The sequence below is a fragment of the Alosa alosa genome, chromosome 24 (assembly GCF_017589495.1).
Source record: "Alosa alosa isolate M-15738 ecotype Scorff River chromosome 24, AALO_Geno_1.1, whole genome shotgun sequence".
NCBI classification, from domain to species: Eukaryota; Metazoa; Chordata; class Actinopteri; order Clupeiformes; family Clupeidae; genus Alosa; species Alosa alosa.
This window is the reverse complement of record NC_063212.1, coordinates 13266682-13291035: the sequence shown is the minus strand read 5'-3', so window position 1 is coordinate 13291035 and position 24354 is coordinate 13266682. Positions and strand designations below refer to the sequence as shown.

The 24354-nt window shown below is 40.0% G+C and overlaps 1 protein-coding gene across 1 annotated transcript; it reads left to right on the top strand.

Moving 5' to 3' along the window:
- The first annotated feature begins 5951 nt into the window (after nucleotides 1–5951).
- On the top strand, nucleotides 5952–23604 carry snapc4 (small nuclear RNA activating complex, polypeptide 4). Its single transcript, XM_048236714.1, is given in 27 exon segments — nucleotides 5952–6134; nucleotides 6399–6507; nucleotides 7622–7753; nucleotides 8334–8371; nucleotides 8930–9023; nucleotides 10142–10170; nucleotides 10898–11041; nucleotides 11396–11512; nucleotides 14572–14650; nucleotides 14739–14820; nucleotides 14933–15034; nucleotides 15414–15486; nucleotides 15947–16111; nucleotides 16626–16776; nucleotides 16962–17068; nucleotides 17443–17537; nucleotides 17949–18043; nucleotides 18597–18682; nucleotides 19198–19299; nucleotides 19302–19700; nucleotides 19823–19906; nucleotides 20220–20463; nucleotides 20837–20907; nucleotides 21018–21074; nucleotides 21160–21187; nucleotides 21330–22405; nucleotides 22407–23604. Coding segments are annotated over 26 exon segments (4116 nt in total). The 5' UTR covers nucleotides 5952–6134; nucleotides 6399–6434; the 3' UTR covers nucleotides 22800–23604.
- Nucleotides 23605–24354: the final 750 nt, after the last annotated feature.

Genomic DNA, 24354 nt, shown 5'->3' with positions numbered 1-24354 from the left:
ATAAAAATAAATGGCATTTAGACATGTCAAACTTGAACTACATCCAAAAAACTGATGCTGCACACTGACCCAACAGCTGGTGTTTGTTGGAATTTGTTGGCATAATGTTGAGGCAGCTCAATGACACCATGTTAGCTACAGTAGGATGCAATTCATGAAAATTGGGCACTTCTGGATAAGTTTTTGATTTTTGGCAGGGTGTTAGGTATAGGCCTAAGGTTTTCAAAAATCCATGGATACAAGTTGGGGCCCCCGCCGAAAAGAGAAAAGGTTATCTCAGCTTCCTTTAGTCTTAAATTGTTGTATAATGTATTTTCTCTACTTTGTTTGATACAAGGAATCCAATTTTGATATGTTCTTCTTATTTTAAGTCCATTTCCATGTAGTATCATAGTCATATTTAGCTCATAAACTGTCAATATCTCTGAAAAAGTCACATTGAAATACTTAGGTCCCTAGACCCATATTTTTACCTCCAAGGTATGCTTTTCTTTGTTGATTGGACAGGTCACTATCACTATAGTGTCAAAAATCACATTGTGACCAAAAGGACCATTGTTGAGGCCTTAAATAAACACAACTTCAGAACTATGCCACAGTGAAAAGTTATATTAGGCTTTTCACCATGTTACGGATCAATATTACATTTTAGTCAAATAACACAAAAAAACAATTCATACTTAAACATCATGTATTATTCATTTGATCAAAGATTTTTGGTTTCACTCTTCATCATTACAGCCTCCCTAACACTTGCACAATGTGGTACAGCAAAGTCCAGCTCAGTGGCACTTACAGTTGCCCATACAGGCAACCACACAGCCACAGTTGAGAAGGAGTGAGCATCCCTTGCTGGCATCTTCCAGATCTGTCCAATATGGCACCCAGACTTTGGTTCTGTCATTCCATTCCCAACCCCACTCACTGGGGTCTGGAATCTCTGGAGTTTTGGAGAGGGACTAACCTGACTCCGCCAGATGGATTGCTTCGCATTTGCTCCGCATATCCATCTGGGAACTTTCCGTTGGAGAAACGTTTGGGAAAAGGGGGCTTAAAATACTGGTTAGCTGATTGGATAAACCATCTGTCTGTCACCACCTATGTTGGTCGGTCCAAATCAACCAATCAGATAAAGGAAGCGTTCTTCTAATGCCATCTTTTAACATACAAGTTAGATAAGTAGCTAACGTTAACGTTTTTAAACTTACTATTTGTATGTGACATGAACCTCATCAACGACAATCCCCCACCAAGTTTTCATGGTAGGCTACACGTCTGAAGAAAGCATATTCCTTCTCGTTAAGTAACTAAGATTCAGTGCTACCAAACACTAACTTGAATTGGCCGTGGAGGATGTCTGTGTCCTTCATTCCTCCCAGCTACATTGCAGAGACTCCTAGCTTCCCCAGGAATACTAAAATATATTTGGATAAAACTTCAGCGATAGCTATGCTCATCTCATCCGTGGAAGTCGCCATGTTGTTTAGATTGAACAGTAGCTTCTCGTTGCGTCACATCTAAACCCGCCTCAAAACCAACGCTGATTGGACGTTTGTTTGGCAAACTGCTCCAAATTTTCTTTATCAGAGAGATGCCAGACTAATCTGTGAGAGAAAATCTGAAACTCTCGAGATCAGGATGGTCTCACGAGGCTAGAGAGGGACTGCTTCCAGACAAAAGCTGCAGCGTGCAGGGCACGCTTTCCATGCTGGAATAAAAATGATGGGTCGGGGGGATTGAATCCAGGGACTTGAGGCCATGAGTGAAAAGAAGCTTCCGGGCCGTGAGTCGTACGCAGCCATCGACCTGATAGGTGCATTAAGAATTTTCCACAAAAATCTCAGAGATCTACACTTTAACATTTGGGAAGTCCAACCAATATTTATACCATTCGCACACTGTCTATATGTCATTCATGGTTACCCTGCAAACTCATCTCTCCCATGCTGATTTTTGTGTAGGCTAGCCTTCATTTTTTATCTTAATTAATTTTTGTCTTATTCAGGCGTTACAGAACTTTCATCACAAATAAAAAAAATGACAATTTAATTTGTTTGTTTGTACTTAAATTAACGTAAGCCTAGGCTAGAATGGAGCAAAGCCTCCTGGGAATGGGGAATGTGTTTCTGGTTTATCCAATGAACCGATTGCAGGTCAAGTCTATTTACAGAAAATTACAGAATTTACAGGGGGGGCTGGTGCCGTCAGAATTTTCCCGGTGGATTTTAGTGCCCCACTCTGCCCCTGGTCCAGCGTTTGAGAACTTGCATGTGCACTGATTCCAGTGTGAGGCTGGTTGGGTCTTGGGTGATCAGAATGAAGGTGCCGGTGACTTCTGGGTAAGCTGCCCACGCATTCCATGCTTTTTTTTTTTTTGCCAGTTCCATACATTGCTGATACAACGTCACATCATGTGAACGCGTGGAAGAGGGGCAGTGCTTGACATTTTTGAGGTCCCAGCATTTCTGAGATGTGGTGGATTGGAATATCTTTATATGCCTTCCCTGATCCAAATCCAATCCACAGCTCTGAGAGGCCTAACTCCTGGAACACTGCAGCTTTTGTCTGGAAGCAGTCCCTCTCCAAAACTCCAGAGATTCCAGACCCCAGTGAGTGGGGTTGGGAATGGAATGACAGAACCAAAGTCTGGGTGCCATATTGGACAGATCTGGAAGATGCCAGCAAGGGATGCTCACTCCTCCTCAACTGTGGCTGTGTGGTTGCCTGTATGGTCAACTGTATGTGCCACCGAGCTGGACTTTGCTGTACCACATTGTGCAAGTGTGAGGGAGGCTGTACTAATAATGATGAAGAGTGAAACCAAAAATCTTTGAATAAATACATGATGTTTAAGCAAAGTCCCTCCACTCGGCGGCCATATTGCAACGCTTTTTGGGCACTCATCGGGCATCCATTTCGGCAGAAATGCGCGTGCGCAAGGCTTCATGACACCAATCTTGCTCCAGCGGTGAGATCACAACACATGATTGGCACGATGTCTTCACAACACACCACATGATTGGCTCAATGTATTTACATATTCACATTTTGCCGCGGAAGGGGTGTGATTTGCGTAGACAACTGCCATATTGCCGTTACAAACTAAGCTCATGCATTTCTATGGAGGATTTTTTGAGTGCTGTATCTCCTCATTAGAAAGTCTATGGTTTAAGTATGAATTGTTTTTTTGGTGTTATTTGACTAAAATATAATATTGATCCTTAACATGGTGAAAAGCCTAATATACTGTAACTTTTCACTGTGGCATAGTTCTGAATTTGTGTTTATTTAAGGCCACAACAATGGTCCTTTTGGTCACAACATGTGATTTTTGACACTATAGTGATAATGACCGGTCCAATCAACAAAGAAAAGCATATATTGGAGGTAAAATATGGGTCTAGGGACCTGAGTAATATTTCAATGTGACTTTTTCAGAGATATTGACAGTTTATGAGCTAAATATGACTATGATACTAGATTTAACATGGAAATGGACTTAAAATAAGAAGAACATAACAAAACACTTGTGTCAAACAAAGTAGAGATAATACATTATGCAACAATTTAAAGGGAAACTTGGCAGGATTTCCCCCTCTGCTGGAGAAATTGTGCATTATGCTATTTCAAACTGGGAAAAGGTAATGATAAAGCACGTGGATTTGTTTACAAGCTAGCAAAACGGTTAGCATAAGTTCGGTAGACAATGTGGATGTTACAAGGTAAGAAACACGATTTAAAACAAGTTTCTTGTTTCTCACTTCTCTTTCCGGGACGGTAGTCTCAATGTTGCAAGGTTGGTTTTCCGCCTGGGGACGCTAGGGGCAGCGGGAAAAGTCACCATTTTCACCGGAACAGGTCATTTAACCATCCAAATGATTTCTAAACGGGTTTATTACGTTGAAATAGTTGCCAAGTTCCCCTTTAAGACTAAAGGAAGCTGAGATATAATATTTTCTCTTTTCGGCGGGGCCATTTTGGATTTTATGGATAACTGCCACTAGGGGGGCCACCCCAACTTGTATCCATGGATTTTTGAACACCTTAGGCCTATACCTAACACCCTGCCAAAAATCAAAAACTTATCCAGAAGTGCCCAATCTTCATGATTTTTTCACATATTCCTTCCCAGTTATGTGGACATATGCCTCAGCTCATGATGAGCATAGAATGCAATATGGGCACTAGAGTGAATACCCGTTATAAGTTATAGCCTATACAGTGTGTGACATCCTTCATAATCAGTAAGCAGCTTAAATCATCGTGGCGTTTTGGTTTGACCTTTGGTGTGCCTTAGCACTAGCCTGACGCGTCATACTCAGATTCCAGGCTATACCTTAGTGCCTATGGAAGCAAGAAATGCTGTCACTGAAGTAGGCCTAGTAGGCAGCAGTCAGGTTGTCAAATGTAAAATCAAGGATCCTAAATACAAACAACCCAGAAATCCACATCAATCTAACAATAAACCACCCGAACAATCCCTCAACGTGCCATTATAGGCTAACTAATAAATCGTGTAAAACAACGGTATTCTATTTGACTTTAACCTACTGTACATATGAAATAAAATAGGCACTCATCTTACCGGTTGACCGGGCTTATCCACAAGTGGAAACGGAGAACTCCAGAGAGTAGAATTTTCCAGGCAGTAATTGTTAGGCTATTCGGGTTGCTTTAACAAGTCTGGTGACAAACAGTCCTTTATGAATAGCCTATGTTTTGTTCTTCAAAATTATCCTCAACCCATGAGTTCTTGTATGGTAGCTAATGATTAGTCTATTTAGTCACCACTACCAGGTGGCCTAAAATTAAGAAGATAGTGTTAGATGAAATGCGCAAGTTAGGGACCCCGTTTTCACGGGTGCGCCGAAATTGAAACGCTTCTAGTAGCCCAGAACACATTTACCAGCTGACGAAATCTGATCTCAAGTAGATCACAGACAGATCTTTTTCACAGTTACCTGCTATCTGGGTATATACTCATATTACAAACAAACTCATATTACAACAAATTCAGTCCTCTGTTCTCCACATGCCACCAGGTGTTACCCATAGCAACTTAAAATGGACACCGTCATGTTGAATTGATCTGCATGGCGGGCCGGAACTTTATAGACAGGCTCTAATAAAATAAAAATTTAGTGTTCACTTTTTCAATTTAACTTAGAAGCAATGTGCAACGTTTGATTCAGTCAAGTATTGCTTCTGTAGCTTTATGACGTCGTGTTGGCACGGTGACACATACCTGCGCGTAATTCAACACGCAAGAGAATTAGGATATAGTCACATACGCCGTTTTTAAGTCGAGTACATCTTTCCCATGTTTTCATAATTTCACCAATCGCTGGGGGGCCAGGAATTTAGAAGACGTTTAGGGTCCTCTTTCCACAGCACCACATACTCGATCCTTCATACCTTTCCTTTTTTTCCTGGTACAACATGAACATTCCCCTGTGTTCACACATTATTTTATTTTTCTGTTTGCCGTTTCAATATATCTCCACATTGAAAATAAATCTATCTCTATATTAAATATATATATTAGTAATGATCAGTAGCCATTTGGATTTTAATATATTGGAAAAGTAGGCTTTCAAACATAATGTTAACGTTTTAAACGTTTTCTATTCTGGCATATGCCTGTGTGTGTAGGGCATGCCTAAGCATTGGGGAATAAGACAAGAAAGATTTCTGGTGCCGCCAGACTGTAAAGAAAATGTGAGCATTGTAGAAACGCATTTTTATATTGTCCGTGAAAGCAACATGCAATATGGTTAAAGGTAGGTCGTGTTTAGAGAGGGTTGAATGTGATCACAGTTTGGAGAAGTAACTGGGGGGTCTTTTTTCTCTGTTCCATTAGGTGGCGGTATGAGCTTTACAGGCGTAGTAACCCGCCAGTAAAGAGGTCAAGAAGAAGAAGTTTTGGCTACACTGACCAAAGATTGTTGCACTGACTTCGGCTAGCTATCCCGCTCCATAATTTTCGGCCAGAACTTCACACCGTACTGGTAATGTTATTGACCGAGTTATGGGCAGGTGTGGCGTAAATGTATTTCTAGTTTCTGCATGCAAGTCTGACGACTGAAATGTCCTCATAGGAAGCTAATTTAAAGTCAGCTAACTTGCAACCTAAGGTAACGTTAACGTGACGTTTAACATCTGCAACATTTGTAGCATAACAGAAATTGAGAATGGAATATTTCAACGGTTGTTTAACTCCAGACAACTGAGTTTATATGGAATTGGTTTACAAGACCACAAGCTTAGCCTTGTGAAAAATATTAAGTTAACATCAACCTAGTGGTGTGGTGGTGGTCATGATGGTTGAATATTGGTTGTTGCTTGTAATGGTTGTTGCTTGTAATGTTGGTAAAAGCTTCCCTTCTCGTTCCTTGCAGCAGCAGTGCGTTGTTAACATGGAGCCAAACGATATGATGGCGCTAAGGGATGACTCGAGGAATGAGGAAGAGGTGCTTAACAGCTGTCCTAGTAACTTCCATCAGAATGGTGAGTAGAGATGTAAGTTAGCCTAACGTCACGGCGAGTTTCATGCGTATGGTAGCAACTTCAAGGGTTTTAAATATGCCCGCCCTCTTTTGCCGTTTTTCATGAACATTTCTGTGTGTAGCCTACATTTGTTTATGACACTGCATAACCTACCTATTTACAATTAGGATTTATAATAACCTATTTCAACTACCGTTACACTCACTCCCCTAAAAAAAAAAACAAATTCTGTTCAGAACCAGTGCAGGTTTTTCATACACATTACCAATCATCACCATGTCTTTAAATACAATATAGATCATAGGTTCTCAAAGTGCGGCCCGGGGCCCAATGAGGCCCGCGGAAACATTTTTGGCGGCCTGCGATAACATCTGATAACATCTGTAAAACTGTTAAAACTGTACAACTGTACTGTGTGCTTTGAAAATAATTAATCTCCGTTTAGTGGTGTTTAGTGGCCGTCAGGTTTTCCTGTGGTGCTTTGGTAGCTGGAATTGGCCCTGAATAAGGCCTATGCTAATAAGAAGCAAGGCACACTGAGACTGTTTTGAATAAGTTTGTACTTGAAATGGACTGCAACCAGAACAGTTATCCCAAATTTGTCTGTTGAGGGTAGAGAACCCCAGGGATTGTGTGTGCATTGCAATTTTTCTTAAGATTTTGCCAGGTTTAGCCTCAGTTATGAATTAAAATGTGTTTAATGCAATAAATATAAACTGTAGAGATGCAACCTGGTCATTAAAATGATTACAAATGGGATTTTTTTTCCAGGTTGTTTTTTTTTTTTTTTCTCCCCCTGCCCCTTTGGCGGCCCTCAGTTCAATGTTGGGTTCCTGAATTGGCCCTCACCAATCAAAACTTTGAGAAACCCTGATATAGATGAAACTAAAAATAAAAATGGCATCATTAGACCACTAAGTGGCACTGTTATACACAAATATTTTTTTTTTTTTTTATAACTGAGTTTGTTTTACAAAAGCAATATGTCCCCAAGGTTGATCAAGCCTAACCTTCTTTTTTTACTTTTCAGTTTGTGAAAGTCAAGTTGATTAAAGCTAGTGGTAGATTCTAAAATTCTTGATTATGTTGATATGGTATTATTTTTATATTACAGATGCTATGGAAAATGTTCCTGAATCAGTAGACTTGATTACACAGAGGGAGAAGGTTCAACAACAAATTTTAGCACTTGAAAAATATTTTGACGCAGATGGCAATTCAGATGTGTCATCATGCAGCTCCTTAGGTGAGTTTCAAAAGTTTTCCATACTGATGTCTGCGAATGAAATCTAGGGGACCCTTTGGTTTCTTGCATACCCTTTTGGTGCTCTTCTACAAAGCCATCATTGAAAGCATTATCTCATCTTCAATCACCGTCTGGTATGGGAGCTCTGACAGTCGCACCAAGAGGGAATTAAGAGAGAGTTGTCACCAAAGCCTCCAACATCACTGGTTGTGACCTTCCATCAGTCCACTCCCTGTATGCTGAACGCAGCTTGAACCGAACAACCAAGATCATCAGGGACACCTCACATCCGAGCCATGATCTCTTCCAACTTCTGCCCTCTGGAAGACGCTATAGATCTCTGAAGACTGGAACGATGCGCTTCAATAACAGCTTCTACCCTTCAGCAATTAGACTCCTGTACTCCTGAAGATTTGCAACTCTACTTATTTATTTATTTTATTTTATCCCCTCCCGCTATTGTTGCCCATACCCCCCCCACCGGACTGAGCTACAAAAAATACCACCAACATTGTTGGGTGGCAATTCAAAGTACAGTACAAGTACTAAACATTCTGTTGTCTTTTTTTGTATTTGGCAGATGGCGACTCAGAAGATGGTGATGATGACACGTTGGATGTAAGTGTTTTACTAATTCATTTTAGCGGTTGGACAAAATAATGGAAACACCAACTGATAGAATAGCTAAAGACTGGCTCAAAGAACACAGCAGTGGTGTGAGACTGTTGGATAGGCCCCCAAAATCACCAGATCTGAACATTTCTGGTGTGTTTTGGATCAGCAAGTAAGGTCATCCCCAGGTAATTTTCTTTGAAAGAGCTGGAACAGGTTCTGCTTAAGGTATTAATTAAAATTTCCCAGCAACTGTCTAAAACTTGTGTTACTGTATTCATTGAAGTTTTGAAGCAGTTATTGATGTCAAAGGGAGAACCAGCTCAATATTGAATGAGAAAATTGTCATTTAGCGTGATGTTTCTTTATTTTGTCCAACCCCTGTTTATAATAGTTTGTAAATGTTTCTGGCTATTGTGAAGGCTCGCTATTATTTATGTAATCATTATAAGTCTATTATGATAATATGATTTCAGATTTGTTTGATTCTACTGTTGTTTTTTTTAATGGTAATGTAATGTTTAATTATTTATTTGCATTTATTTGATGCCGTCTCCTTTTCAGAATGTAAGCAGCCTTGATGCAAAGCATTTAAAGATTCAGTTAGAGATAAAACAATTGGAGGAGAAGCTTGGCCTGGGTACTGATCATCTAAGTGGTACGTTCTTAGTTGTATCTCTTCATATTTATGATGACCATTAATTATACTATACAGATTAAGTGTTAATTTTGGCAGCCATTTGACGAGAGAGAGAGAGAGAGAGAGAGAGAGAGAGAGAGAGAGAGACTTGATTGATCCCCAAGGGGAGATTGGAGGAGCTTTAGGCAAAGGGAAGACACACAACGCATTACAGAACATTGAGATTCAAACTGTTGCGTTGTTTTAATTTTTAAAACAATTCACTATCACTTCAGCCATTTTTGTGACTTTAACTCTTTGAATGGCAAACTGTTTTCGGAAGCTTTTTCCTAGAGTGCCAGCAATCTAGACCATTGTTGATGATTTTTGTACAGCCACAGCATATTCTGTGTTATAGGTATGAACACATACAATGGCTCGTTTAAAAGGTGAGAGCTCTTAGTGGTTGCAAACCATGTATTTCTACACGCCTCTGTTCCTGAGAAAACCCAAGCTAAACATTGGCTAGTTTTCATTAAAATCGCTGTTTTTTTCTAGAAATGGAGATATAACGTCTTTCATGAAATATTAAGTGTTGCCTGTAAACTTTCCGGGAAGTGATCAGCGAGACCTGGCGAGACTGCCACCTAGTGATAGACCCACGAAAATGGCCTGGTTTTGAGATAACGGGCATGCGTCACTGATTCGACCCAAAGCGGCAACCGAGTTTTGATAAAATGTCCAGATTGTGCGTTTTCATGAGTTTTCGATCGTCATATATTTCATTTCCATTTATCACAGAGTTCCCAAAATTGTGATAGTTACAAAATTGTGCTGTTAGAGTGTCTAGTTTCGTAATTAAAAAAAAGCTAAAAACGTAAACCTAAATATTACGTTTTTGGCACTCAACGCATGGGAAGGAAAAACATAATATTACGTTTTTGGTACTCAATGAGTTAATGATGAGGCAACATTAGTTAAAAAAACTGCCATTAAGTATCCTGCAGTATAATCATGTTTGTTGATAACTGTTTTTTTCGTTTCACACCTCTTGTCATTTTAAAGTAAATTGATGCAAAGTTTTGCAACCAACTGTACATCTGATTGTTCAGTTTGGCTCCATTATATGTCATTGACTTATCTTTATGAATCCACAGATGATGGGGGCAGCTCTGAAAGGGCAATGGTAAGTATGTGCTGTATGTCAACTTTGCTCTTATTTTCTCCTCATTTTTAACTTTCACAGAGAAAATGTAAAAATCCTTGTTGTACACGGCTTGTTGTGAATCCATGTACACATATTTCCACAATTTCAAGTAGGGGCCCAATAACATATAACATCCAGTCTGTATTTCCTACAGAATTAGATTCTTTATGTGGTGGGGGATGTCATGAAGTGGGTGCAAAGGGAAGTAAAACTTCAACCTCTAAGCGTTTTACAAGGATGTCACTCTGTTTCCGGGTCTGTTTCCAGCTCTTTAGAGAACATCTACTCTCATAGCAACACTTACAACAAGTCTTACTGATCCTAGCACTCACCAGCCGTTTTAAACTGACAAATAACTGTTAAAAACAGCACTCACCGACGCACTTATTCTTACTGTACTCTAATGTTTTTTAAACTGTCCTAAAAATTGTCAGAATTGTTCTAAAACTTACTGTTTACCATGTTGTTAGTTGCTTTGGTTAAAAAAGCGTCAGCCAAATGTAATGTAATGTAATGTAATGTAATGTTTCCACTCTGTTAGTTGGCCAGACCCAACAAAGTTGATGAACAAATGTGAAATATGTATATGATGTTGAATGTTTAATAAATACTAAATTACAATGAAATTCTGACCACACAAGATAAACATTTACCACTGAGTTTTTGTCCACACATATTGACACATATTTTCCTTTTATTATGAAAGAGTGAAGAAAACAGCGATGACGAGGATTTTGAACTACCTTTGAATACAGAAACCTGCTTGGAAATGAACCTGGTATATCAAGAAGTGGTGAAAGAGAAGTTGTCAGAACTTGAAAAACTTCTGCAGGATAACAAACAACAACAGGTGAAGAAATGCTTTTGAGATTTTTTTTGGGGAAGTGACCATTTCCTTCCAATTTTTGGAAGTTTACAGATTATAGGCATGAGGGCTGCATATTAATAAACCCTAATGTAAGGCACTGGTATTAATATGTTCTTACATTTGAGAAAATTGTCCTCTCAAAGTGATTGAAATCAGCCTTTTCTTCTCTAACTTACTTTTATGTGTTTTCAGTGTTGATGTTATGGGAGCAAGAGGCCTTCCAAAGTCTTGCCAAATATTGATAGTCAGAAAATAATGTAAATGCCATTTTGAAATTCTTTGACCTGTAATATGTGCATAATATGTACGTAATATGTGTGTAATTTGTTTCCACAGAGAGAGCTTGAGGGTCATGTGCATGGCTCTGCTGCTTCAAATCCACGGGTGCCATCAAATAATTTATTTATTGGAAACTTTATGAAACCCTACTTCAAGGACAAGGTCACTGGTCTGGTAAGGGTTGGCCTGATGAGCCAGTATTATTACCTCTTTCATAGGGATGCACCGATCTATTTTTTGAAAGTTGCTTTGGATAAAAGTGTTAGCTGAAAGACCGTTTCAAGATAGTTACCATAGATATATATACTATGAGAGTTCCATTATCAGCATCATAGTTGTTCCCACAAGGCTTCCGTTTTAACATTCCATATGTTATCTTAATGAAGCAGAAGTAGATTGGGAACAAAATAGAATGTTCAAGCATTGTTTTTGTTTCTAAATCGTTCCGGTCCTTGATTATGATTGGCTGAATCGCGTTCGGTGCCGTTGTAAAATCCAGCACAAACATTCACCTTGACCGCATTCCGTTCTATATTACTGTGCTACCATAACTTGATACAAAAGTTAAAGTAGCTGCGTCTCTTGACGTTGCTTGGCAACCATTCAGATAGAGGAAATATATTTCTTTGCAGAAGAATGATTATCTATGAATAAATCGTTACATTTCTCGTTGCTTTGCCTTTACTTTATGAAACTTTGCCAGGTATTTATAGCAACAGTTTTAGAAAAGCAATAAGCCACTCGAGTCCGTAGGTTACGCTGATTCAATAAGCCCCTAGAGGCCGTAGGTTACACTGTTTCTACAACAGCTAAGGGGTGTTGTTAGGCACGAGTCGACACGCTAGCGGAGTGCCTAAAACCTCCCTTAGAGGCTTATTGCTTAATTTTCTTGTTGAAAGGGTCTGTATGTAAGGGATTACGGCCGCTGAGGTGTCCTGTTATACGGAATTAAAGGATAATTCCGGTATTTAGCACTTTGAGTCCCTTTTCTGGTTTGTTTTGGATTAACTAGAGTGGTGGACACCGAAATTTTGACGATGGGTCCTGTCTTGACTTTTCTGACTTGTTTTGAATCGCCTTTGACTACTTCAGAGTGGCTGCCTACAGGCATGCACAAACATGTCCTTAAAGCAACCCTTAATGTTCGTTTTCAAAACTGCAACTCACTGAGTGGTTAGTGGTGTTCGTTGATGTTCCAAAACAAGTAGCATAGCGAAATACAGTTTCTGTCGTGTTTTATTTGGCATTTTGTAAAATCCCATTGATTTTTGTTGGAAGACTCATTGGACGTTGATATTGCTGCGCCACCGTCTATACCAGCGTTTCTGAAACTGTGGGGCGCGACCTAATGTGAAAAACAGGAGTTTTTTTATTTATTTATTTTATCTGTAGCATAGGCCCAGGTAGCACCCGATGCGCAGTGGACGCACTGTGTTATTCATAGGGAAGCGCTCGTGTCAAGGCAGCTTAGTTAGTCCCGACCTGAATGAGATTTTGAACGAGGTTGTGAGAGTGGTGAATTTCATCAAGACCCGGCCCTTAAAAGCGTGTCTATTCTCCGCACTTTGCGAGGAGATGGGAGCTGACCAAAAGGCTGTACTGTTTCACAGCGAGGCAAGGTGGCTTTCCCGAGGTAAAGTGCTGTCGCGTGTGTTTGAGCTCCCAGTCGCCTCTTCTTGGAGGAAGAGCACATGTTTGAATCTGCAAGCACGTTCACTAATTAACATTTCTTGACGAAGCTGGCCTAGCGATATATTTGGAAAGCTCAATGAGTTAAATCTCCAGTTACAAGAAAAAGACAAGCACCTACCTCACCTAGCAGAAAAGATTACTGCATTCACCAGAAAACTTGAGGTATGGGACAGGCGCCTCGATCGCGACAGTATTATGCCTGCTGAAACGTCTGATTCGGGAGCCACTCTTGTGATCCCATGTATTAAACAGTAGGCCTACATCACATCCCTGCAAAGTTTATTTAAAAAATATTTCCCAACCAGCAGTGCTCAGTATGACTGGATTATGGATCCATTTAATGCAGCATATTGGTATTTCATTGAATATATTGCTGTAAAATATTGGCCTATGCTTCCTAATATGTTGCTGGAAAACAGAAATATGTGTATTTAATTTACAATGGCACATTATGTATTTATGTATTATTATATCTGCAGCACTAGCTAATTTTAACTCTGCTGAAGAGGATATATTTAGAACTTGTTATTATTTCAATATGTTTGTCAATTTTAAGCTTGACCTACCACTTTCTTAGAGTGATAAGGGAGAGGTGGGGCTCGAAAATGCCCCCTTGATCAAAGTGGGGAATGAAAGAAAAAGTTTGAGAACCACTGGTCTATGCTTAAGGCTCAAATATTGAGCGGAAGTTTATATGTGGTTGTGAGGTGTCGCAATTTTGAAAACGAACGTTAAGGGTTGTTTTAAGGACATGTTTGTGCATGCCTGTAGGCAGCCACTCTGAAGCAGTAAAGGCTATTCAAAACAAGTCAGAAAAGTCGAGACAGGACCAATCGTCAAAATTTCGGTGTCCACCACTCTAGTTCATCCAAAACAAATCAGGGACTCAAAGTGCTAAATACCGGAATTATCCTTTAATGGACGAGGGCTAGGGGCAAAGAACTCCCCGACACGCAGCGGAGTTGCAGTTGCCTCCGCCCAAGTCCATTAATTCCGTTATAACTGGACACACCTCGAAGGCCGTTATCCCGCTTATCACCCGGTTGCCACTGTAAAGCCATGCCTTTATAGCACGCAAAGCAAACACGCGGTTCCGTTTAAAAAGAAGCCCACTTGTTCAGCTTGTTGTTCAACTTCCGTTGGCCCTATAGCAGTGATAGCGTGGACAGTCAACTTGTTTACAGTTGATTCCATAATTGTTGCAAAGCCTGCCTCCAGGCTCAACCGTCGTCCTACTATGGTTGTTATAGTTACCATTCATAAGCACAGCGATTTAACTTTTTTTTTACCAGATCTACTTCATAGGTGTCCCGTTATTCAGAATTAAAAGCCACCCCGCCAGCCAATCAGAAAAGAGTATTTCTTCTCTCCGGGTGATGAAGTAAATGTAAAACATCTAAGATGACACGAAAGTTGATTGTGCCTGCTTTCCTTTCAACTATCTGTATATGATAAACATTTTATTTTGTCATATTGCCAGTTTTGAAAATATAAGCAACTTAGATCACACACACACACACATAACATCCTTATTTCCACAGGGACCTCCTGCAAATCCTGAAGCTAAAGAGAAAATGATTTCAGGAACAAAGCCTTGTGATGAGAAATCTATCAAACGATGTAAGTTATCGATATACGATCATCCTAGAGCTGATGTCTATAGATTCAGTACTGTGCTCTGATCTGATGTATTTATAATCTTGCTCAGGGGAGGGATGGCAGAAGTCTTTATTAATCAGTGCAGTCGTCCAAGACACGATGAAGCGTCTGATTCAGCCCAAACTGTCCAAGTGAGTTAAAGATCACGTGAACTATCTCTTATTTTTATTATATGCAGTACAATACATTCAATACATTGATTTATTCATTAATTTATGTTTATTTCCATAACATTGTTTCAAGAATGGAGTACTTAAGAGACAAAGCCTCGAAAGTTGAAGGAACGGAGAAGGAAATGCTACAAAAGCAAATTCAAGACCTAGATATGGGAATTGCAAAAATAAGGTATTTGTTTCTTTGATTTTGTCTCATCAGGCTATTTAATTGTGTATTTCAGGTAATATTAATCAGATTGCAGTTGTGTTGTTTTGATTATTGATTATAAATCAAATAACAATACCCAATTACAGTTCTACTACGATTACTTTGAAAACAATGTAAAATAACTATTATGAAAATTCATTAAAATGGTGGATATAGCATTTTGGAAACAATTTGGAAACACATACCGTGTTCGACTTTCTGTGTTGTACATGTTTTTGTATGTTGTCTGGTGTCATTTGTTAATCATCCCCCACACACACACACACACACACACACACTATGTGGAGAGGATCTGTGTGGTTGTTGATTTTTCTTGTTTGTTTTTTTTCATTTAAAAAAGAGCATTAAGTGAAAATGACCTGATGGGAGAACGTAATGATGACCATGACTGGGAGAAAATATCAAATATCGATGTAAGTCATTAAGAAATGGAAGATATTTTAATAGAATGGTGGAGTTGAGTAGTTAACTGATAATTATTGTGATAATTATATTGCGATATGTATATCATAAGCATATTTATTTGTTAGTGGGCAGCCGTGTCCTACTGGTTAGCACTTCGGACCTGTAACCGGAGGGTTGCCGGTTCGAACCCCGACCAGTAGGCACGGCTGAAGTGCCCTTGAGCAAGGCACCTAACCCCTCACTGCTCCCCGAACGCCGCTGTTGATGCAGGCAGCTCACTGCGCCGGGATTAGTGTGTGCTTCACCTCACTGTGTGTACACTGTGTGCTGTGTGTGTTTCACTAATTCATGGATTGGGATAAATGCAGAGACCAAATTTCCCTCAAGGGATCAAAAGAGTATATATACTTATACTTTGTTTGTTGAATAACTGTTGATGAACCCTGTTGTCCATCCATCCCCATGTAGTTTGAAGGCAAGCGAAAGGCTGAGGACTTGAAACAGTTCTGGCAGAACTATTTGCACCCCTCTGTAAACAAGTCCTCATGGAAGCCAGATGAGATTGAGAAACTCAAATCCATTGTCGAGGAGAACCAAGGTCACAACTGGGAGGAGATTGCAGAACAAATGGGGGTATGGCATGTCTGGGCAGACCAGGCAAACATCCTTATTTCACTTTAACAAAAATACTTACAGAAGCATCTACTGGTAAGCTCTGCATACACCAAGCTGACAGTCGAACGTCTGATGATATTGGGCCAAAAAGCTTCTGTGAGCAGAACTGGTACAGTGTGTACGTCCGTCGACAGGTTTGCGGTGGATTCAACGTGTCAGAGCTGTCCGTAAAAAAAGGTTTTCACCGATTGGCTGCTAAGTCCGAGTGTTATTATCAGATATTCCCTACAGGCACAGAATGTATGTGCTAGTTGCCCGTTGACAGTATTCTTTGCGAAGTGTTCCAGTGGAACATTTTTGGCCCAACACAGGACACAAGGACACTCAACAATCAGTCAGGCTTGGACCTAGTTGTTTGAAATTAGCTTGATGTGTGTTCGACTTTAGTGTGGAATTGCTCTGACTTGATATTTATCACATTAAGCTGTAGAAGTTTGATCACTTGACTAACTTGGTTTTTCCCTTTTTTTAGACCAACAGAACAGCCTTCATGTGCTTTCAGACACACCAACGCTATATCTACAAAGACTTTAAGAAAAGAGAATGGACTAAAGAGGAGGACGATCATCTCAGACATTTGGTGCAGAAATATCGTATTGGAAACTTCATTCCACACACACAGAGTAAGTTTTGACTTTAATCTATATGAGAAATGTTTAGAAATACTGGCTAAATAAGCCATTATTATACTTCCATGCTTCCTATAATTCCAGGAAAGCCCCCAACTGAGGTTGAGGTTCTGAGGTTTTAAATCATTGTAGAAGTTCGTAGTTTGTTGACTCCATGTCTATTTTGCCCATTCTTGCAGTATCCTATTTCCTGGATGGGAGGGATGCTAGCCAGGTGGTATATCGTTGGGGTCAAGTTCTTGATCCTTCCATCAAAAAAGGTCCCTGGTCTAAAGATGAGGATGAGGTATTTTATATTTACTTTGGATGCTAGATAAAAAGTCATTATCTACAAACTCTTACTTTTCCACTTGCATTACTTTAGTTGTGTGAGTGTGTGTGTGTGTGTGGGGGGTGTTAGTGCCAACATTATTCAGTTCAGGTCACCAGTAATGCGTGTTGAAGAAGTCCCACATACTGTCCTTTACGCATGCAAATACTTTATTTCACACTGCGTTTAACTCTGTGTGACCGAAACGTTGTGTGAATTAAAGTATTTGCATGCATAAAGGACAGGGTGCGGGACTTCTTTTTTTCTCTCTGCTGGTGACATGTTTAACATTACAGTACAACATATACATTATCTGTGCTCTTACTGATGTGTGTCTGCTTCTGTTGCAGTTGTTATTGAAAGCAGTAGAGAAGTATGGTGTCCCGAATTGGTGGAGAATCAGATTTGATGTACCAGGCCGGACGGATTCACAAGTTCGAGACAGGTAATCCTCTGTTAATAATGAAGGGTTTCACATGTAGTGATGTGGTGATCTACAAACCCTGGAAGCCCGTTATGCTTCTCAATATTGGTTTCAGTTTAAACTTTGTTTTGTCTTTTATTTTTATTTATTTTATTCATAATTTTTAGCATTGGTTTATAGAATTATCAACAATTTTAATGGATAATTTCTGCTTTTTTATGTGAATTTAACAGTCCAAGAATACGAATTAGTATATGTAATACAAATTAAAATACAAATGGTTAATCACTTTGCACTGTTCATCTATTGGTTTATAATGTAATTTGTGCAGCACCATTTGCTCCGTCATAGCATATCACTGTATACTGCAAACTGTCATAGTGACAGTTTGACATTTTTAATGATAAAGGCCTCATGGTTATGGTTTGACAGATATTTGGACTGCCTCTCTGATGATGTGAAGAAAGGCCCTTGGACTAGAGAGGAAGTGAACATGCTGATACGAGCAGTAAACAAATATGGAGTTGGTGAGTTTGATGTCAGTAACTGTACGTACACACCGCCGCCGACTTGAGCTACAAAAGAAGCTCTGGCCGCCCTGTCAAGGACGCTTGGTAAAAAGTATGGGGATGCTTTTGACCCTTTGGCCGCTCTGATGTAGTAGCATTCTACGTTGCTTGTTGTTTGCCGCTGAACCGCATCATAGCTCATTAGCATAAAGTTGACCAAATTACAACTTTCTGCTTGACGCTCAAGTCGCTCAAGACACCCAAAACGTGAGGCCGACGGATTTGCCGCTTCTTGCAGCTGAGAGAAGCCGGCTTCCATTGAAAATGAATGACTTCCTGTATCTTTTGCAGCTCAAGTCGGCGGCGGTGTGTACTTAAAGTAAAAGGAAAAGGGATGCTTCATGTTTTTATGTTTCATATTTCAACTTAAGCTGGAACTTATAGCAGATGCATTTCATCTCGCAAGTCACCGGATGCATTTCATCTTGTAAATTACTGGTAGCTGAAAAGACATACTGAGGAATACAGATAAAAAAAATTTTTTGCTGTTGCTGTCTATTTTGCTCTATAGGTAAATGGGCTAAGATTGCATCTGAGATTCCGAATCGCATTGACAGTCAGTGCCTACAAAAATGGAAACAAATAAACAAACGCATGGTAAGTTTGGTCTATCTATCTCCCTCATTCTCTCTCTCTCTCTCACACACTCACACAGGTTATTTTAGTAACACCATTCACCACTTCCCCCCAAAATATTTGTAGTAATAATATTTGAGTACAATTCCCATTGTTAATCTTTTCATAACAACTGGTATGGTTCCCATGACAGACCAGTACAACTCCATTTTCAAAAAAGTTGGGACACTGTGTAAAATGGAATACTATGACTTGAAAATCATGTAGTCATATATAATAGTAGACATCATATCAGTTTTTGAAACTGAAAAAAAAAGTTTCTTGAAAGTATGTTCATTATGAATTTGATGGCTGCAACATGGCTGAATTGTGTCCCATTAATGCCCGAACAGGGATTTAAGCTACTCAACAGTCTTGGGTCTTCTTAATTGTGTTTTCCATTGAATGATGCACCCAATGTGAACGGTCCGGACTGCAGGCAGGCTGTGGGTAGTGTATTGCATATCACTTTATTTGCTCCATTTTAAACATTGCAGATAGCAAGAAGGAGCTTTTCAAACTCCTCCATCTCCCATCTCCTTGACTCCAAAAGAATTTTGACTAAGCAGACAAGGGAAAAGAGGAAGAAATTCGGAGAAGTGTGAAAAAGAAAGACGAGGACAGCGAGGATGAAGAAGATGAAGAGGAGGTCCCGTACATTGAAAGCGATGAGGAGAAAAAGAGGCTAAGAAGAAAAGAAGATAAGCAAGCTCCTGAATCTTCTGAATCTGAGGAGGAAGAGCCAATTCCTCCAAAGCCTAAATATGTCCACCTTCCCTTGTCTAAGTGGATGCCTACACCGACAGACGAAACCACGCGGACAACAGGAACGTTACGTTTTATTTTGGTAAAGTCCCCTGACCTTGTGGATCCAGTCCAGAGTAGTACCCAAAGTGTTAGACCTGACTTCCAATTGCCTGCTTTTTACACTGTGTTGGACGGAAGTGGTCAACCGATCAACCGCGTAAAAACACAGCTGTACCAGACACCAAAGACACGGGTATAGTAAACATCATTGATCTTTGCAAATTCTTTTCTGTAAAAAGCATGAATTTTCCATACATTTTTGGGTCAGTTTGATGTTTTCTTATTCACATGTCTTATTTCATATTTAATTTAAAGACTTATGATGAAGAAATGATCCTAGTTTCACAACTTGATGTAAAAAACTTTGTTCGCATGGTGGGAGCCAGCATTCTCAAAAAGGTAAGTGCTCATGTGGAAACTTGTAGTGCATGTGTTTTGGTGGCTTATTTTCATAAGATTTCAAACCTATGGAAGTAGGGCTTTTGGAAGTTTGGAATAACACATTAACACATTCTCACTGAAACATAATTAAACTAAGGGAAGTAGAATTTGTGGACCTGATCAGTTTAATGTGTTCTTGCATTGGCTGTACTACATTCGTCCTCCTACAACCTTAAGTACAAATGATGTCTTTCTGTACCAAGTTTTAATTGGTTTATGTCACTTACTGTTGTCTTGTGTGAGAATCCAGCTGCTCCCTCTGTCTTTCTAGAGGGACAAATCGAGACAAAACACAGGCAATGCTGGAAGCATGCAGATGTCTAAACTAGTGAACCATGGAGCCTCCGGTAGTGGTGCCTGTAAGGGTCCCAGAAAGGCTGCTCGTGTCCCGGCGTTGCTGGGACGAGGTGAATCGAAATCCTTCTGCAGTCAGCAGCAGCTCAAGGGAGCCATTGCCTCATGGATGGGCAGTTTACTCATACCGCTGCCATTGTCTGAGAGACAAGAACTGGAAGGTGTGGGTTTAATTTCTCAGATATTTTGTCATATACTTTCCACATATTTGATTTTTAAAGGTCAAGGAACACAATGGAATAATTGATATCTATGCCCCTTTTGCGTCAATGTTGAACTTCATTTAGCTCTAAGACGGTACCCAGTTAGGCATTAAATGTCTAAAAGGGATCCGATCCTACCTGATCAACAATGTTACATAGTGCATTATCAAGTGTCCTAGATGTGCATTGGCAATATCAGAGACGTCATTCTCTGTATAATAAATCAATGTAGCATCAGAATGAGCTTGAAACCGTTAAGAACTACATTATGTTCCTTTTAGGTAAGGGCATCTGCTTAATTTGATGTATTCCCATATTTTGTTATTTCAAGCGGATGTTCTGAGGAAGCGCTCAGCTGAAGTTGAGCTGTCAAGTACTACAGTCTTCTGGTTGTTTTTGAAGGTGAGTTAATGTCTCTCCTAAAGTTGTTGTTGGTGATGATGTTTTATAATATGATTTGGTGATTTTGTGTTTTTTTTATCATCTTATGAGTTCTTATTGTTATGCGTCAGATTCTTCATATTGATGCAGCGGGTTGCAAGAAGGTGATTTCAGCTCGAAAGACTCCAGTAAGTAAAATTACCATTCACATACAGTGTTAAATTTTGTGATTGTGGAGGTACAGTAACTGCTTGTTTTGTCTTTTTCCTTTAGGGTCCTACTGGAACCCATCCTAGCCCAGGTATTGTCTACATTAAGCACAATAGCTCACTAAGAAATTAGTCCAAAGGAGAGTGATTACATGAACTTTGCAATGAAATAGTCCATTTGTAAATGTGTAGAAGTAAGCAAAGCTTATTCACCATATTTTTTCCCCCTCATAGGAGTGTCTACATCTGCAGCTCAGCCGACGGTTAGCATGCTGATCAAACAGAAGCAGCAAAGTGAAAAAGCTTCAGTATCCTCGCAGGTCAGTCACATGCAGCCCCAGCAGCATCAGCAGGTGTTGTTCCAGCTACAGCAACCTCAGCAGATCCAGCATCCTCAGCCAATGCAGACTCAAGTGGTCCAAGTGGCACAGCCTCTGATTGCTCAGCAGTTACAGCCCTGTAAAAAACAGCAAACACCATCTCAGCTAAGGTTTCCACAGATGCCTCAAATCTTTCTAATGCCTGTAATGCCCCCTCAGTCCACACCTAGCAAACCTGTTAGCACACCTGTTTCCAAACCTGAAGGTACCAGGCCATCTAAGCGCACAAGGAAACCTACTACTAAAGCCAAGGAGCTAATGGAAGAGGCAGCTTCCAATGCCAAAAACCATCCCCAACGTAAGAGACCACGCCTGGACAAATACGTCCAACAAGCGTCTCCGGTCGCCTGGATTATTACTCCAACTGTGCAAATGCCTGTGAGCACCCAAGACCCAAGTAAGCTGGTTGGCAACAGCATACTGACTCATTCACCAGCAGCCGGTTCCACTTCATCCAGCCCTTCTACTTGTACAAGTAGCATCACCCAAGCAAACATTCCTGTAAACATGCCTGGTGTCCCCCCAGGTACCATTGTCTTCAGTTTGTCCAATGTCCCTGTCCCTACCCCTGTCATGATGCCAGCTGGTACCATGCCCAACTTAGTCAGGGCCAGTACCCCCGGCACCCCAGTGACCACTTCTTCGCCCAGCGTCCAAGATAGATGCTCTACAGCGTCCCCAGCCATGACGTACTTCACCACTTCACCTCTTGCCACATCGCAAGCATTACCATCAGCTCCTGGAACAGCAGCACAGAGGCCCCCTCTGCTCAAAACAAACCCCCTCTTTGCCTCTCCGTTGGCTGCACCTGGTCAAAGTCCAGCACGCCTCCCGACCGCCGATCACCCCTGTGGTCACGGTGCCTCGGCATTTGGTTACATTGCTACCTGCACCCAATCGAAATCAAACTCCAGACTCTGGGAATTATTATGATCCAAACCTCATGTTCATGGAGGACGTTAACACTGTGCAAAGCTGGATGAAGGAGAGGAGTGGGGCTATCTCTCAGTTGGATCACCCTCAGCCATACATCCCACCCTTTGTAAGCAGCATCAAAACTTTGCAGAGTCTCATGAAGGCCAGGACATCATTGTTTAAAGATTCTCTAAAGGTCCTACCTGTCAATCTCAGAGAGGCAGCTAGTGATGAAAAGTCTGAGGAGCAGTTGGTGGCTGTGAGAAGATTAGTAAAGAAGAAGTTTGACACCAATCCAGCTTATGCGTCTCTCAAGGCTCGTTTCCTGTCCTGCTTTGCTGTGCCAGCCCTCTTGGCCACCATTGATCCAGCCAAGGCGCTCCCACTCACATTTGATGACCTGGAATGATTTCATTTGAACGCAACGAGGGAAAGGCACTTTATAATTGTTTTTTTTTTTTTAATTAAACAATATATTCTTATATATTCACCCCCTGTTTAGCACCAATTCTCACAACACCTTACCTCTTGAATGCTCAAGAAATGGTTTTAACTGTGAATAGGAATGGGGTATTTGAAAACACTGTGAGGGCATTTGTTAAGTTGTCAAAAATAAATGTGCTGTTACTTGGAAATGAAAATACTATTTCAGGCTTTAAGACCATGATGGTTAATTCATGAGCCCTGTCCTTACTCTAAGATGTAAAATGGGATCGCTCAGCCTCAGTTCATAGGAATATCAACTGATTTTTGTCCTGACTGTTGGTCAACGGTGTGCAGTTATGGAAAAGGAAAAAAGCCATGCAATCAATCCTTTGCAGTACTTTTTTTTAAGACTGGAAATCGGTCCGTGGGAAATTAGAGCACAGTTAAGGGATTCTTAGATCAGCCATTATCTTGGATTGCACAATGACCAAATTGGCATTCTTTAAGCATTTCTTTTCTTAATTGAATTTAAGGTTGATAGATAGACTTTCCGAAATAGGCTTCAAAACAAATGTGTCTTGTACGATAACGATACTTAACTCTGGTATCGTGCTGTTTGCATATTTTAGTTCACATTGTTTTTACATTCACTGTCAAACATGTTTGTGTTGTATTTATTTGTGTTGCCATGTTGTCTATCTTTCAAGAGATAGTTTGCACATGCACAGGTGTTGTGCTTGGGCATACTTTGTAAAAATGTCAATAAATCAGTTAATGGTTCTGTTAAATGTGCTCCACATTAATAGTGAGTTAATAGTAAATTGATATATAAGGATAATGTGTTAAACCTATTTCCAACATGGTCCGACATGATTTCAAATAAAACATATTTTGTCTGCCATAAACATTCAACGAAAACATACAATGAATGGTTTTAAAATTGTAAAAGATCCTGAATCAAAAAGATGTCACAAAATGAAACAATTAAATGTTTCAACTTGAAACTTAATAAGCTTCTCAATAAGCAATATGCACCATAAAACAACACTTAAATAGCAAAAAATTGCATGTGTGAAATAGGCTGAATGAATGAATGCAACATACAAATACATCTGTGATTCTAATTAAGGTGAAACAGTTTGAAACTAATCCCATGACTGAACTGTACTGTAAGGGTGAAACCGTTTGAACATTACTATAATCCAATGATTGAACTGTAAGGGTGACAACAAATGTGGGTTTGACTTTGTGCAGATATTTGCATTGCACTGTACTTCTAAATCCTGTGTCCCCTTTGGCAATAAGATCTCCAAACTAGCCTAGTCAATCAGGCTGGAAGTCCTATAAGCAGTCCCTAAACTTCTATGGCAAAATAGTTTATAGTTTATTCTGACCATATTAGTAGATTTTAGAGTTTAGAAAGTTGGCTCATTTATGAAAGCTGTAAACACAGGAAGTGAACATTGACACTATAGTCAGGAGGAAAACCAGCTGAAGTTATTGAGGTTTTTGCATTTTTGGTATTCTTACTGTAGGAC